This window comes from Erythrolamprus reginae, chromosome 3, assembly GCF_031021105.1.
Source record: "Erythrolamprus reginae isolate rEryReg1 chromosome 3, rEryReg1.hap1, whole genome shotgun sequence".
Lineage (NCBI taxonomy): Eukaryota > Metazoa > Chordata > Lepidosauria > Squamata > Dipsadidae > Erythrolamprus > Erythrolamprus reginae.
The window spans coordinates 68,008,796-68,024,573 of record NC_091952.1 but is presented as its reverse complement, the minus strand read 5'-3'; the positions used below and the strand labels follow the sequence as shown (position 1 = coordinate 68,024,573).

General features: G+C 36.5%; 1 protein-coding gene across 1 annotated transcript in view; it reads right to left on the bottom strand.

The window, feature by feature from the left end:
- Positions 1 to 15,778, bottom strand: part of PKP1 (plakophilin 1) — a 54,806-nt gene that overhangs the window by 28,211 nt on the left and 10,817 nt on the right. The window contains exon 2 of the mRNA XM_070745702.1: positions 10,968 to 11,068. Coding sequence (XP_070601803.1) covers positions 10,968 to 11,068 — 101 coding nt within the window. The remainder of the gene's footprint in view (positions 1 to 10,967; positions 11,069 to 15,778) is intronic.

Sequence of the window (15,778 nt, the reverse complement as noted above, 5' to 3'; positions counted from 1 at the left end):
CTGACAATGCTGCTGCCCTATAAAGTGATTTTGACTATGTGTCAGAATTGGCAATTCCAAATTTCAACTAATAAATGTTCTGTCCTACACATTGGCAATAAAAATCAGAACGCCAAATACAAGTTGGGTGGAAACGATCTCGCGGACAACCCTCACCCTGTAAAGGACTTAGAAGTACTTATCTCAAATGATCTAAGCTCACTGTAACAGCATTGCCAAAGAGACATTAATAGTTGTTAACCTAATTTTGTGAAACTTCTTCTCTGGTAACATTGTATTGCTAACTCGGGTATACAAAACCTTCCCCAAACCAATTCTTGAATACAGCTCGTCCACCTGGAACCCACATTGTATATTGCACATTAACATGATTGAATGGGTTCAGAGGTATCTCACAAGAAGAGTACTCCACTCCTCTACTCATAATATAATCAGTGGTGGGTTGCTATCTGTGTAGTAGGCGACTGCACATTGGTAACAGTCGCCAGATTGTGCAATCTGCACATTGTGTTGGTCCTTCGGGTGCCGCCATCTTTTTTCTTGAATTTTTGGTCTTTTTTGTTTCTGTGCATGTGCAGAAGCATAATCTTGCAAGGGGATGTGTGTGCACATGGGACTTTGGGCATTTTTTGCTTCTGCACATGTGCAGAAGCAAAGAATTACCGAAATTGCACATATACAAATGTCCCCTTCTGAAATTTTGCCATGTTTTTGCTTCCTGCGCATGCCTGGAGACAAAATTACAGTGGGGACCTGTGCACGGTTGTGAGCATTGCACACACACACGAGAATCCCCATGCTGCCTGCGCAATGCACCAGTAGCAGCAGTTAAGAAGAACCTGCCCCTGATTTATCACATGTTTTAGAAAACATCAAAGAAACATGGAATAGGTGGCTTTTCATATGTTTTGTTGCCATTAAAGACTCATCAGCCCTAACCTGAGGCGTAATTGCTGTGGGATATAGTTCAGCAATATCCAGAAGGTCATATGCATAAGTATACAAGATCATCTGTATATGATAATAATTCAGTAACTCTGTTCTGAGGACATGAAATTATTAATCATCTTTTATGGATCCATTATAGTCTCAACTTTATTCGTTTATTTTACTATAATGTGATGGCCATTTTCATATATTTGAAGTTGCTAATTTTAAACAGAACATGTATCTATACAATCTAATCCAATCTAAATGCTTTATTTATAAAGGAGGCATTTCCATTATGTTCAATGGCATGCACTTATGTTGCATGAAACTGCAACTTTAGCCTAAACAGTTGCAAATAACTTTATATTCTGACAATGATGCGTGAATGCTAGTGCAATACCTATTGCCATACAGGCACATGTATTCTACCAGTATTTAGCATCTGCAGGGATTTTGCGGGATTCTTTATATCTTAGCCATATCTGATTATACATTTCATGTTGCTTGGCTAGCACTTCTTTTTTCTAACACATCTGGAAGGTACCAAGTAAGGAAGGTGTGATTTAAATCTACCCCTTGAAGAATGTTTCTATTAATAAAAGCCTAATTTGTTCATCAAAATTCTTGGAGGCATTTTGTAGTCAAAATGTAGCCTTGCTGAAATTCTGACACCTATATAGCCATCTATACTCTCAACCCACATCTATTTCAATTAGAAGTTCAGTTGTAGTCTAATATAACATACCCATTGAAGGAAGAGCTTTGTGAACTTGAGAGAGTAGAGACTTCAGTATACACTTCACGTTCCTACATAAAAGGAAACTAACACTGAACTGGAAGCCCAGAAAAATGTTAGCACCCCTTATACTTTGGAAAATCTTAGAAAGAAAAGTGGTCTGCCTTAATATAGTCATAAATCTAAAGTAACTCATTTTAACAATCAAATATTGGGGGGGGGGTGTCAATCTCCTTTACAGGTATATATAATGACTTTTTACAATATAGAATACAAAAAAGCCACTTTGATTCTTGAAAAAGAATGAGACAAAGAACTCTAAAAGGTTTTGATAATGAGCTTCTCTCCACACCAATCAAGCTGTTTTTCCATCTCTCTACAAACTGTATTTTCAGTGTTGCACCCCACCTAGTCTATACTTGCACTGACTTGCCTCTTTTTTGTTGAGCAAAAAAAAAAGCCTTTCCAAAACTCAAAACACGGCATTCACAATTCCCACTGGGAATTTACTGGGAAAATGAATATGTTAATATTTCATTTGTACTGAAAACTAGTTTCTCATTCCAAAATGCAATCTCTTCCCACAAACACAGAATAAGCTACGTAGATGCATATATATCTGTGCACACCTTTTTTGTTTGTTCTCCTTCCAGATGCATGATGTGGATACTTGCAAAAGAAAACAGAAGTCACACACAAATAATATGTTTAGTCTTTAATGTGAACATAATAGTTAGCTTTTGTTTGCAGTTAATGCCCCAGGGACTAGACATCTCTGCCAAATTGCTGTTTCTGACAACCCTCATTACTGGAATAAAAACAAATGTTAACTTATAAAATAAACCTAGCTGCCCCTGCTTTTTAATCTCTCTCAACCAACATGTAGGTTTCTTTTCTTTATGGCTTTATTCATCTGCGTTCTTCTTGTTCTTGAGTCAGCAGAAAAGGATGCCAAGGTTAATTGGATTGTGCTGACAACCAAACTCTCATTTGGCTTCGTAAAAATGACGCCGACTTTACAAGTTTCATACAAGATAAATTAAAGCAAGTCATTGGTGCATTCCCTGGATTTATTTCCCTTCCCACAAAGCATTACCTTCTGGTGGGAAACCCAATACTAGTTGGTTACCTTAAGATAGAAGTTTTCAAACTTGGCAACTTTAAGACTTGTGGACTTCAACTGCCAGAATTCTCCAGCATAGTAGAGTTGGCTGGAGAATTCTGGGAGTTGAGGTCCACAAGTCTTAAAGTTGCCAAGTTTGAAGACTCCTGCCTTAACATGTTCTAGAGAGAAATGAGCTGAGTGCTGTAGGTGCCCTTGAAAGAGGGTATAGCCACCTCTCAAGTCCCTTGAATCTGCAGTATTCCATGGCAGCAATCTACCACCCTGGATGTTTCTGACATCCGCACCAGAAGAATATAAAACCCATGTTGAAAAAAAGACCAGCCAACTTGTCATATGCATGGGAAAGTGAATAAAAGAAGGTTCTCTAGGTACATTGTCAGAGTCTCTCTCTCTCATTCTTCCTCCATGTTATGCATCCAAACTCACAATTGAATAGAGACACACAGATTGAAGTAGAAAGGATTGGTTGAAAGTACTCAATCACAGTAAATGGCAATGCTGGCAATTAATGACTGTGGCTAGCATCATTCAGAAGTCACCAGTGAGTATGAAAATGTCAGCAGAATATAAAATGGCTCAGATATTATTATCCACGAAATAGTAGAGATAGAAATAAGTATGGCCGCACATAAAACTTTGCTGGTAAAAGGGAACTCTGTAATGTAAGTAGCCATGCCCCACCTAAGTATCTCTAAAATCCTGATCCCCCCTCCCCCCCGTGACATATAATTCTTACTATTCACAAAGTAAACTCCTACTCATGTGGAGGAAGCCTAAAAGACCATTAACTTGGTTTAAACAAGGTTCCAATTGCCTCTATTAAAAATCAAATTGCCTCCCCTGGGATCTAGGGATCCAGGGATCTAGAAGAACATCCACAATACAGGGTGTTACAATCTGATTCTCTTGTAGTCTCAACTAATCTCCTGTACTAGTCTTCTTCTTTAATCGTATGTAAATGATTATTGGAGAGGGGCAGCCTATAAATTTAAACAAACAAACAAACAAATCTTTAAAAGGAAACATGTTGAGTATCATTTAGAAGAGCTCTACAGCTGCATCATGTCTGACCAGCACATGAGAAGCATTGCATAAGCAAATGCCTTGGCGCATTGCATCGCTCTCCAATTAAAGCCAAACTGACCTTGGATGGGGCCAGAAGGGAGGGGCCAGAGCTGCAGCAATCTGACCTGGTTTATAGAACATTAGCAAGACCCAGTCCTCCTCAATACCAAACATCAGCATAAAGGAAATGCTGCAATTCACGTCCATGACAAGACTTACATTGGGGTGGGGGTGAGGGAATAGAAAAATTATGCATTATAAACTGGGCTATGAAGATGAGCCTTTAATAAAAACTTGGTTAAATATGATCAGGGAAAATTGGACATTTTTCAAGGTAATAGGAAGTTTAAGAAGTAGATTGCAGTGCTCCATTTCACCAAACAATGAGCCCCTCCAGTAGTTGGGTTCAAAAATGTTTTACTGCTGGTTCTGTGGGCATGGCTTGGTGGGCATGGCTTGGTGGGCATGGCAGGGGAAGGATACTATAAAATCTCCATTCCCATCCTACTCTGGGGGAAGAATACTGCAAAATCTCCATTTCGTCCCCATTTCAGAGAAAGGTTACTACAAAATCTCCATTTCCTCCCGATCAAATGGGACTTGGGAGGCAGAGAACAGATGGGGGCAGAGGTAGTCAGAGGTGGTATTTACTGGTTCTCTGAACCACTCAAAATTTCTGCTACTGATCCCTGATCCTGTCTGTGTTTGGGATGGGCAGTTTTAAAATTGGATAGATAGATAGATAGATAGATAGATAGATAGATAGATAGATAGATAGAGAGAGAGAGAGAGAGAGAGAGAGAGAGAGAGAGAGAGAGAGAGAGAGAGAGACAGACAGACAGACAGACAGACAGACAGACAGACAGACAGACAAGAAGGGGGGCTACTCCCAATAGTCCCCCAGTTGCAGCACAGTTTATGAAGGGTCAATAATGAAATTAATGGAAGGAACCCATCTCTCACTCGTATATGATATCCAACACTCGTATATGATACCCAAAAAACTATCTCAGGAAGCAATCTGGAGGGGTGAATCCAAGATACTTTGTCTTCAAGGGCATTTTGAGGAGGTGGGAAAAGGGTACAGAGGAGGATCAGAATCTGCTTCCTTTTCTGAAGTTGGATTCAATTGTCAATTTGTAAAATGATCAGTTGATATGGATGCTATGATATATCTATCTACTTTTTAAAACTTAGAGGAACCTATCTTCTTATAATAGAAATGTATAACTACTAGGTTAACAGGATCGTGCTTGTCAGTTGAAAGGTGGACTGGAAACATAATTCTGAAAATTTAGCAACTTTCAGCATTATTGAATGCATGCCATTAATTTCATTGTTTAAAAAAAAATCAGAGAAAGAAACTCTTTACTGCCCATTTTTTAAATTAACACCTCAAATACAAAATCTGAAACATAAACGCAACTTTTTATCACAAAGAGCATTTATCATAAGCAGGGAAACCCAGCAGTGTTGAGATAATATTATTTTAATTATTCATTTTATTTATATATCTATAAATATATTTATATATCCAAATATAAGTTTATAAGATTGCCCCTCTCACTCACAGAGTGTCTCTGAGCAGTGTATAATTAAAATGTAAACAACCCTCTAAAATATTGTATAGAGGAGAAAATTAAAGCAGAAATAAAATAATTAAAATTAAAAAGAATTGGCGTTAACTGACCCCATGGTTGCGTGCTTCTTTATAAGCATCCAGTAAGTTGGGTCTTTCAAAAATTCAGCCAAGTGACGCCCAATCTCATTTCTTGATATGGGATATTCCAAACGGCAAAGAGAGTTAGTCAGTATAACATTAGTGCACATTCTGGGCAATCCTCCGATTTCATTGGAACATTGAGTTCAGTAATACATTAATAATGATGATGTTGTACCTAGGGCTGAAAGTACTTTGTGTACTTCATCTAAGTAATCCAGGTCTACAACTTGTCACTTTCCCAACCAAATAGAGTCCAGCATTTTTTTTATACCTAAGTAAGACTACTGTACAGTGATTTTTCACAATGCTAATATGATTCCCAAAGCAATTATGAAACATAATAATATGCTGTATGCAGCATTTTAATGTTGTTTTAATATGGTCACTATGTATCTCACCGTGCATGTATACAAGCCCCTTCATGCCCCCATGCATGCACACAACCCCCCCCCCCCCCATGCCCACCTTCATGCACACAGAACTCAATGAAGCCTCCAGCCTCCTGAAGCCCAGGGACCACCAAAAACTGCTAAAAGGGCCAAACGGAAGTTCGGAAACAAACTGTCCTGATGCCTGGGGAGAGCAAAAATGGCCGAAAAGAAGGCTGGAAATGAGCTGGCCAGCGCACTGACATAGGGCAGTGCCTCATGTGCCCTTAGATACAGCTCCACGTGCCACCTGGTTTGCCATCAATGTACTAGTCCAAATCCCTTACCTTCCTTAAAGAATTGATATCTCCCAAGTGCCATTCCTATCTGTAAATTGGCATTTCCTCCAGGACCCACTGAAATACTTACGTGTTAAAGCATCTGATTTGCATGCAGAATTGTCCAGGTTCTTGCTGAGAACTTCTGATATCACCTGAGCTTCTGCCTGTCAATACTGAACTAGATGAACCTTTAGTTCATCTCTCTCCACATATGTTTTGCATTTGATATCAAACTCTAAAGTAGTAATAGCTTAGATTTGTTATGTATTGTACTATTACTGTTGTGAGCCGCCCCGAGTCTACGGAGAGGGGCGGCATACAAATCTAATAAATAATAAATAATAATAATAATGTATTTTTAGAAGTTTCAAATTTTATTGGATTTATATGCCGCCCATCTCCGAAAACTCGGGGCAGCTAACAACAATCATAAACAATATACAATAATAATCCAATACTAAAAGCGAATTAAAACCCCTTAATATATAAAACCAAACATACATACAAACATACCATGCATACAATTGTAACGGCCTAGGGGGAGAAGAAGTCTTAATTCCCCCATGCCTGGCGGCAGAGATGGGTTTTAAGTAGCTTATGAAAGGCAAGGAGGGTGGGAGCAATTCTAATCTCTGGGGGGAGTTGGTTCCAGAGGGCCGGGGCCGCCACAGAGAAGGCCATTGGCTGTCATTCTCTACCCTGTATAACTGAGAAAATGAAGTCCCTCAGGTAACTCAGCAGATCGTCAAATAAGATGACAATTAAAAACTCTGCTGAGTATTCCCTTAGGTAGGCCAGCAGCCTTTTCTCAGAAACATTTGATTAAAAAAAACTGACTGGTTTGTTTCTCCAGCAGCAGATGGTATGAAGGTTAAAACATTTGCACGAACACGTTGAGAAGGAGTGTCTAACAGGCCTGAGGGAAAAACCGAGGTAGTAAAATATGATGGCTTACCATCAGATACAACACACACCCTTGATTCTGCTTGCCAAAAGAATTCATCCCAGTCTATAGCACATAAGTGGAACACATAAAATTGAAAAATCAACAAAAATAAAACTAAATACCATGGTTCTGTTAAATATACCTATGTTTTACATTTTTCACTGTACTGATACTTTTCCACTTCAGTTCTGGAAGGCATGGGGACAATTTAACATATGCTCATTTATTTGTTAGATTTGTGTCCTTTTCTTCCTGAATTGATTGATTGATTATTGATTTGATTTGATTTGATTTGTATTCCTCCCCTCTCCGTAGACTCGGGGCGGCTAACAACAGTAATAAAACAACATATAACAAATCTAATATTTAAAATAACTAAAAACCCTTATTAAAAACCAAACATACAAATATACCACGCATAAATTGTATGGGCCTGGGGGGAATGAATATTTCAATTCCCCCATGCCTGATGACAGAGGTGGGTTTTGAGGAGCTTACGAAAGGCGAGGAGGGTGGGGGCAATTCTGATCTCTGGGGGGAGCTGATTCCAGAGGGTCAGGGCCACCACAGAGAAGGCTCTTCCCCTGGGTCCCGCCAAACGACATTGTTTAGTCGACAGGAGTCAGAGAAGGCCAACTCTGTGGGACCTAACTGGTCGCTGGGATTCGTGCGACAGAAGGCGGTCCCGGAGATATTCTGGTCCGATGCCATGAAGGGCTTTATAGGTCATAACCAACACTTTGAATTGTGACCGGAAACTGATCGGCAACCAATGCAGACTGCGGAGTGTTGGTGTGACATGGGCATACCTAGGGAAGCTCATGATTGCTCTCGCAGCTGCATTCTGCATGATCTGAAGTTTCCGATTAAAAGAGTGGAGGATTCAATAGACATTAAGTTAGCATTTTTTCCTCTTTTCTCTCTTTCTCTTTCACGCACACATGGACTTACACCACACTTATGCTAATATTTCAATTATTTTACCACATTCTATTTCTAACTTTGATTGCCATACATCCTAATTATACAACTTCCCACAAAACCCAAAAAGCTATTTTTGTTCAACTATTTGCAATCAGATTACTGTATATGCTGAGCATCAAATTCCGTATACATTTCACAAGGAGACTAACAAATAATGTTTCATACCACAGAGAGGCATCTCCTATTGTATTTAGTCTTCCACGTAGTTTTCACAGGCTCTTATCCTGACAGTTTAATTTTCTCTGACAACTTAATTTCAGACAGACGGAATGATTTCCTTTTCATACTTGGAAACTGTTCAGTTGCCTTTCACTCAAGGTTTTTCAGCCCCTTGGGGGTGATGGGTAGAGTCCATATGTATAAGCATGAAAACTCTTCCTGAATCTAAATTAATCTTGAGTTGATTGGCCTTATATTTTAATCAACTGTGCATGGGAGCTTCGTCCTCTTTTTATTATAGTATAAAATCCAAGCCAATATATCAAATTCTTAAAAGCTTCAGATAGCTTGTTTATTTTTATTTTTCTTTGTAATCTTTTTAAAAAAAATTTCTCCACAATTTCCATTTTTATATCAACAAATTTACCTTAAAATGTCAATAACATGCATATTTATACATTTTAGTTCAATCAATCAAAAATGAGCATTCTGTTTTGCAACTATTTTTATCCTATTCATCAGTTTGTTTTCCTTCTTTCCGCTACAATCCCCTCCCTTTATCTCCATATCCTCCTTCTACCTTCTTACTTCTTCTCTCCCCCTTTACTTCCCTCTACTTCTTCTTTCCCCCTTCACCTTTCTACTTCCTCTTTTTCCCTCTTTACCTCTCCCTGAGTACTTCTTATCCTATTCATTTCATATTTAGATTAGATTAGATTAGATTTATTGGATTTATATGCCGCCCCTCTCCGCAAACTCGGGGCGGCTCACAAATTTAACAGACTGATGCCATATGCCGTACATTTTTAAAATAGTGGTGCCTCTTCTATAGTTATTATATTTATATATTTTCTGTATATATAACTCTTTAGATATATGTTACTCACCTGATGCTTCCTCTTCCAAACCTAATTTTGTCTTCTTGGGTCTACCACCAACTAATTTTCAATTTTATTCCCAAATTAACCTTGAGTTCAACTTCCAAAATATTTATTGGCACTCATGCCTCTTAATCCTAAGCCATATTGCTCCCTCCCGTCACCTAATATCTTTATTGATCATTCACTTCCCCCCCCAATTCTAACATTTCTAAATGCCCTGAATTTCTAATTTTCTTTCTCTCCCTTATATCTCCTTTCTCACTTTCTTTCTAAAATTTTCTCTATTTTAATTCATTCTCTATATTTAAACAGGTAGTTTTTATCTTTGGTTGAAAACTGAGTTCCCCATAATAAAAAAATGTCAACACATCAATTGCTTAATTTCAAATAAAAACTTTATAGTAGTATTAATAATTCATTATTAAAATCTTTCATCATTCCAACAATTTCCATAGTCATCTAAATACTATCAGTATTGCATCAAGTTCATAATTCATGGCTTGTTGATTTTTCAAAGTAACCATCCTGTACTCCTGATTAGAATATCCATTGGGGAAAAATCCTAAATTACAATGTAGAGTACAGGTGTCAAATTCGCTGCGTCATGTTGCTATCATGTGATGTGTTGCAATGTCCCATTTTCCCATTTGCAGAGCTGGGGTGGGTGTGGCCTGCACATGACCCATCCGGCCCGCGGGCTGCCAGTTTCACATGCATGATGTAGAGTATTTCCCACAGCCATTCTAAGGAGAAGGCAGAGGAGGAGGAGAAGGCAGAGGAGGAGGAAGGAGGGAAGGGGAAGGGGAAAGAGAAGGAAAAAAAGAGGAAAAAGGCTAACCTAATTGAAAAAATCTGTTGACTTCGAACCTACTGATAGATTTTTGACTGAACTGATTCTATGACATCATCGTGACATCACCATCGGTCCAAACCAGGAGGAACCCATCTCTGTGTAAAACACATTACTGACTCTACAGATGCATTAGGACTATAATCACCAAGATTCTCAGCCAGCAAGATAATTATAGATTTCAATAGTTAACATCGTGCTTACAAATGTTGACTATATCTATAGGCATTTAAAGAAAAGTATAAAATTGTAATGTTTTCAAGGCAAACCTATTTGAAACCTTCTATTATCTATAAAGTAATGCCTACATTACTTTACATTTACATATTACATTTAATAATCTGCCCCGCGTCCTTGGAGAGGGGTGGCATACAAATCCATTTAATAAATATCTACACTAGGGCCTTACATGCAACCTATTATACACAGAGGATTGTAGCAATTCTGGCATTCTCTGGTTACTGGAATATTATACAAAATCTAATTAATACTTTTCAAGCATCACAAAGCTGTTGATTATATTTTTGAACAAACTAACCATTCCATCTTCCAGTCGTTCACAAGATGGCTTTAAATTATCCCTCTTATCTTATATATTCTCTCCTCTATACATATTCTCTTCCTATCTACTTCTCTTCTTTTTACTTCCTATCTTTATATATATATTTATATATATTACTTATTGCATATTCTCTTTCATATGTATTGTATATTGGACAAAGAATAAATAAATAAATAAATAAATAAATAAATAAATAAATAAATAAACCTGACAATGATTTGAGTTTCCTACTCCTGACCATATAACCAAAACAAACAAACAAACAAACAAACAAACAAACAAGCACAAAAATTTACCGTATGACCCCAGTTATTGGTTCCTGTGTGGGCTTTGGCATAGTAGCTACCACGGGCCGTTCCATAGTTGTAGCCATCAGACAAACCATCATACATTGAACCTGCAAATACAGCAAGAATATTCTGAATGAAAAAAATATTAATTTTAATCTGTGATTTAATATTTGACTCAGTTGCTCATTTTGTGCTAAAAAAGAATCAGTGAATATATGACAAATGAAATGTTTCAATGTTGTATATCTAGCTATGATTAAAAAGCATAAATTTAAAGATGTGCAGATTTCAAGGAGATGAACTGAATTCTAGAATTTTTACCACATTTTAGCAGATTATATAATGAAATGATCATTTCTCTTTTAATCAAATGATTCAGCTTGCCACTCAACATAATCAATTTACTTATATTAAACTGATTATGCTTATTTTACTTAATTTGGAATATATTGTCAAGTGGGATTTCCCACTATTTATTTACGTAGGCTTCTGCCAGTCAGACCAATATAATAAACATGGCAGCCCCCCTCAAAAGAAACTAATACCTTGGGAATAGCCATGCTTCAAAGGTTAGTATGGCCTAATTCTGCAGTCTTTTTTTAATTTTAATTTTTAATTTTTCCAATTTACACATCAATAAACATTTTTAATAATACTATGTCATATATTTCATACAGTTATTTACATTTATTTCTATACATCTTTATTTCTCTGTTGTAACCAATTATACCACTTATTCCACACCTCATAAAATTCAGTTTCTTCCTTGTCTTTCATTTATGATGTGAGTTTATACATCTCTGCACATTCCAGTATCTTGTGTATAATCCTTTCATTGTTTGGTGTACAATATTTTCAAGTTTCCAACATTGAGCGTCTATAATTCTTGCTGCAGTTACTATGTGTAAAATGATGTATTAGAGTTGTTTCTTTATATTTTAGTTAATTATTCCTAATAAGTATAATTCAGGTTTAAATTTTATTTGTTCTCCTACTACTATCTCCTGTAGCCATCTTCTTATCCGTTCCCAATATTTTTTCACTTTGGAACATTGCTAACACATGTGATAAAAATTTCCATCCTTACTTTTGCATTTCCAGCAATCCAGTTTCATATTTGTATACATTTTTGCCAATCTCACCAGCATTAAATGCAGTCTTTAAGGGTATCTTGTTTCCAAAGAAACAAGGCTAGTTTGATGTGCAAACTCATGCTGTGTCTTTGAGCCCATCTTTCCTCAAGGAAGTGAGTCTTCATTTGTTTTTATTGTTAAGATTATTTTTGTTTTTTCCCCTGTTATATGTTTTTAATTCTTTTGTAAATTGCCCAGTATTACTTGGCAAGTGGGCAGCCTTAAAAAATAGGAGAAACAATAAACAAACACCAAAGATTTTTTATCATATTTAACTGCTTTATTATATTCATGTTAGCTATTGATCTTACACTAAGAACCAAGTACAATCCAAAGACATGAATTTTTATTGAAACAATTTTGAATCTTGGTGAATTGTCTTCAGCTGCTCACCACTACTCTTCATTATGTAGAAACAGTTTCTGAGAAATGGTCCATAAATCATTGGAAAGCCATATTTTCTCAAATCAGGAGTGATGTTAGGCAATGCCAGAGGTCACAACAACTGTCAACATTTTGATACTTCCAGTTGATGTTGCAGCGATACCACATCTCTGTATTTCCTGTGCTGAGCTTTTCCTGTTTGTGGGCTTTGAGAGGAGCCAAAGCCACCCTGTAGGGGTGTTAAAGCAAAGGGCACCCTGTGAGGTTGAGGAAAATCACATCTCTCCTGTCTTACCCGGGGTTCTTTTCCACTCTATTTTCCCACAGCAAGGTGAAGAGGCAGCCTAAATATGGCTGCCACTAATACTGGAGCTGGAGCAAAGTAGGTGAACAGTGATTGGAACTAGGGGATATGATTCCTTTTTTGCTTAAAACTAAACCCCCAGGAATAATTTAGAACTATTTGCTCAGAACTATTTGTTTCAATGGTGTTTAAAAATTCTGACAAAAGATCAGACTGGAAAAAAAAAATTAAAAAGAGAGAAAAAAATATATTTTGAAATATTTATTTTATTTTATTTTATTATTTATTTTATTTATTAGATTTGTATGCTGCCCCTCTCCGAGGACTCGGAGCAGCTAATTAATTGATTTATATGCTGCTTAATCCCGTAGGACTCAGAAATATACAGAAATTGAACTCTTAAACTGGGAGTGGGAAAACGTGGTACTGGGAAGGCATTTTAAAATGCTGGAATCATTAACCTATAAAGTTATTCTGCTTTTATAATTGATTTACAACTAAAATGATGATTGGCTAGTGACAATATTGAAATTTAAGTGGGATGTGACACCTGCTGATGTGAAGTGGCTTTTGATAAACTCTGAGAATATTTAATGGAACTGACTGTTTATCTATTGGATATAAAGAATTGTGGACTGTTAAACAAAAATTGCACTTAAAAGCAAAATAAGATTATTATTATTATTATTATTATTATTATTATTATTATTATTATTCATTAGATTTGTATGCCACCCCTCTCCGAAGACTCGGGGTAGATGCTTTATAAGGAAGAAATGAATGGCACTTTGAGAGAGATGGCATCACTTTTCCAAAACACAAAGGACATTATGGAGAAAGGATTTAAGCACATTATAGGAAAAAATGGAAAATGCTATAGAAGGGATGATGAGTAAAGACCAAGATGCCCAGGAAGGGAGGATCCAACAAAATAAATGGAAGAAAAGATCAAGCCGAAGAACCAGATAATAAATAAGAAGAAAAGAAGGAGATAATAATGAAAATAACAATAACTGATGCATTAAATCTGGGGAAAATACATTAAGAGAGTTGAAAAGTAAATTTCAGGAATATATTTTTGAAAGGGAGATAGGGGCCTGGGCAGAAATTTTGGAAGCTAGGCAATGGAAGAGGGGAGAGATGGGAGAAATACCTTGACTGAACATCCAAGATGTAGATACAGACAGAGATAAAGATACAAGAGAGGAATATGGGAGGTAAGTAAAAAAAAGCATAGCAATTCAAGTATTGAAGAGAACAAGAGATGATGGATAGATGATTTCTTCTTTTTGTTGTTCTGATTTGCTTTTCTTTTTCCCTTTTCTTTTTGTCTATTTTTTAGATAGGGGGCATGATTAGAAGATAGGTAGGATGAGGAAAAACATGTTTTAATAAATGGTGACATGAATAAAAGTTAGAATAACACAGAGAAATAAGAGAAAGGGAGAATAATAGTGTATATCATTTTATACAACAAAATAAAAGCAAAAGCAAGAAAAATATGGAATAATTGAATAATGACAGGCTGCATCACAATATAAATGTGTATTATTATTAGAAATATATAATTTGGTTGAATGATTGATTTAATTAGTTTTATTTGTAGTGGATTGTATGATACGCAGGTGCCACACTGTTCACACATTGATACGTTTGCAAATGAAGGGCTCTTTATATCATTATCCATGATTCTGCAGTTCTGGTAGCTAAACATATATTTTTTCTTTACTCTCAGCCTAGGGTTAGGATTAGGGTTAGAGTTAGGGTTAAGGAGTGACTGACCTAAAATCCCATATATCTGGCTTCCCTGCCTAAGTGAATCAGTCCAGCACAGGGTTAGGAAAAGTTGGCTCTTCCATGTCATGTGGACTTCAACTCCTAGAATTCCTGAGCTAGCATGATTGGCTCAGGAATTCTGGGAGTTGAGATCCACAAGTCATAGAAGAGCCAACTTTGCCTATCCTTGGTCCAGCACATTAACCACGATATCACATTGACTGCCATGGAATATAATGATATAGAAATATTGAATCAAAATCTTAATCACTTCAGCAATAAAAGAGTAGAATTGACTAAATCCTTAATAGCTAATTACAGAGACAATGTCCGAAATGATGAAAGTCTTTTGACTTCTAAAAATTTCACTGACAGTATTCCTCTGTGAGACACTCATAATCTGATTAAAGGTAATTAATAGCATTTAAGTTTAAAGATTAAAGTTTAAGGAGCTCTCTAAACAATGAACTTCCATCAAAGGTTACACGAATTGCAAACTGAAGTAATTTACAATATCTGCCTGTTTTATAGGTGTACTGTATAAATATCATGTTTATACTATATTTATTGTGTTCTGATACTACCACAACATTAACAATTCTTGAAAATTCATTATCAGAAAAATAGCAACTTTCCCATTGATTGGGAAACATTGTTTCGTTTTACAAACTTTTCACCTTAAGAACCTCGTCCCAGGACCAATTAAGTTTGTAAGACAAGGTATCACTGTACTTTGAACCATTTGCAGTTTTCAAATAACCTTCAAAGCCAGCTCATGTATTATTCCATTGGGTAGTAATACACATGAGACTCACAATTTTCATATAGAGCACTGCACACCAGAACAACTGGACACAAGAACAGTTTGGTCCCAAATGCCATCACTCTCCTAAACAAATAATTCCCTCAACACTGTCAAACTATTTACTAAATCTGCACTATTATTAATCTTCTCATTGTTCCCATCACCCATCTCCTCCCACAAATTACTGTATGACTGTAACTTTGTTGTTTGTATCCTTACAATTTATATTGACTGGTTCCTAATATGATATGATTGCTTATTTATACCCAGACCATCAATAAGGGTTGTATCTTATCATTCTTGATGAATGTATTTTTTTTATGTACACTGAGAGCATATGCACCAAGACAAATTCCTTGTGTGTACAATCACACTTGGGCAATAAAATTCTATTCTATTCTATCTGGGTAACTGG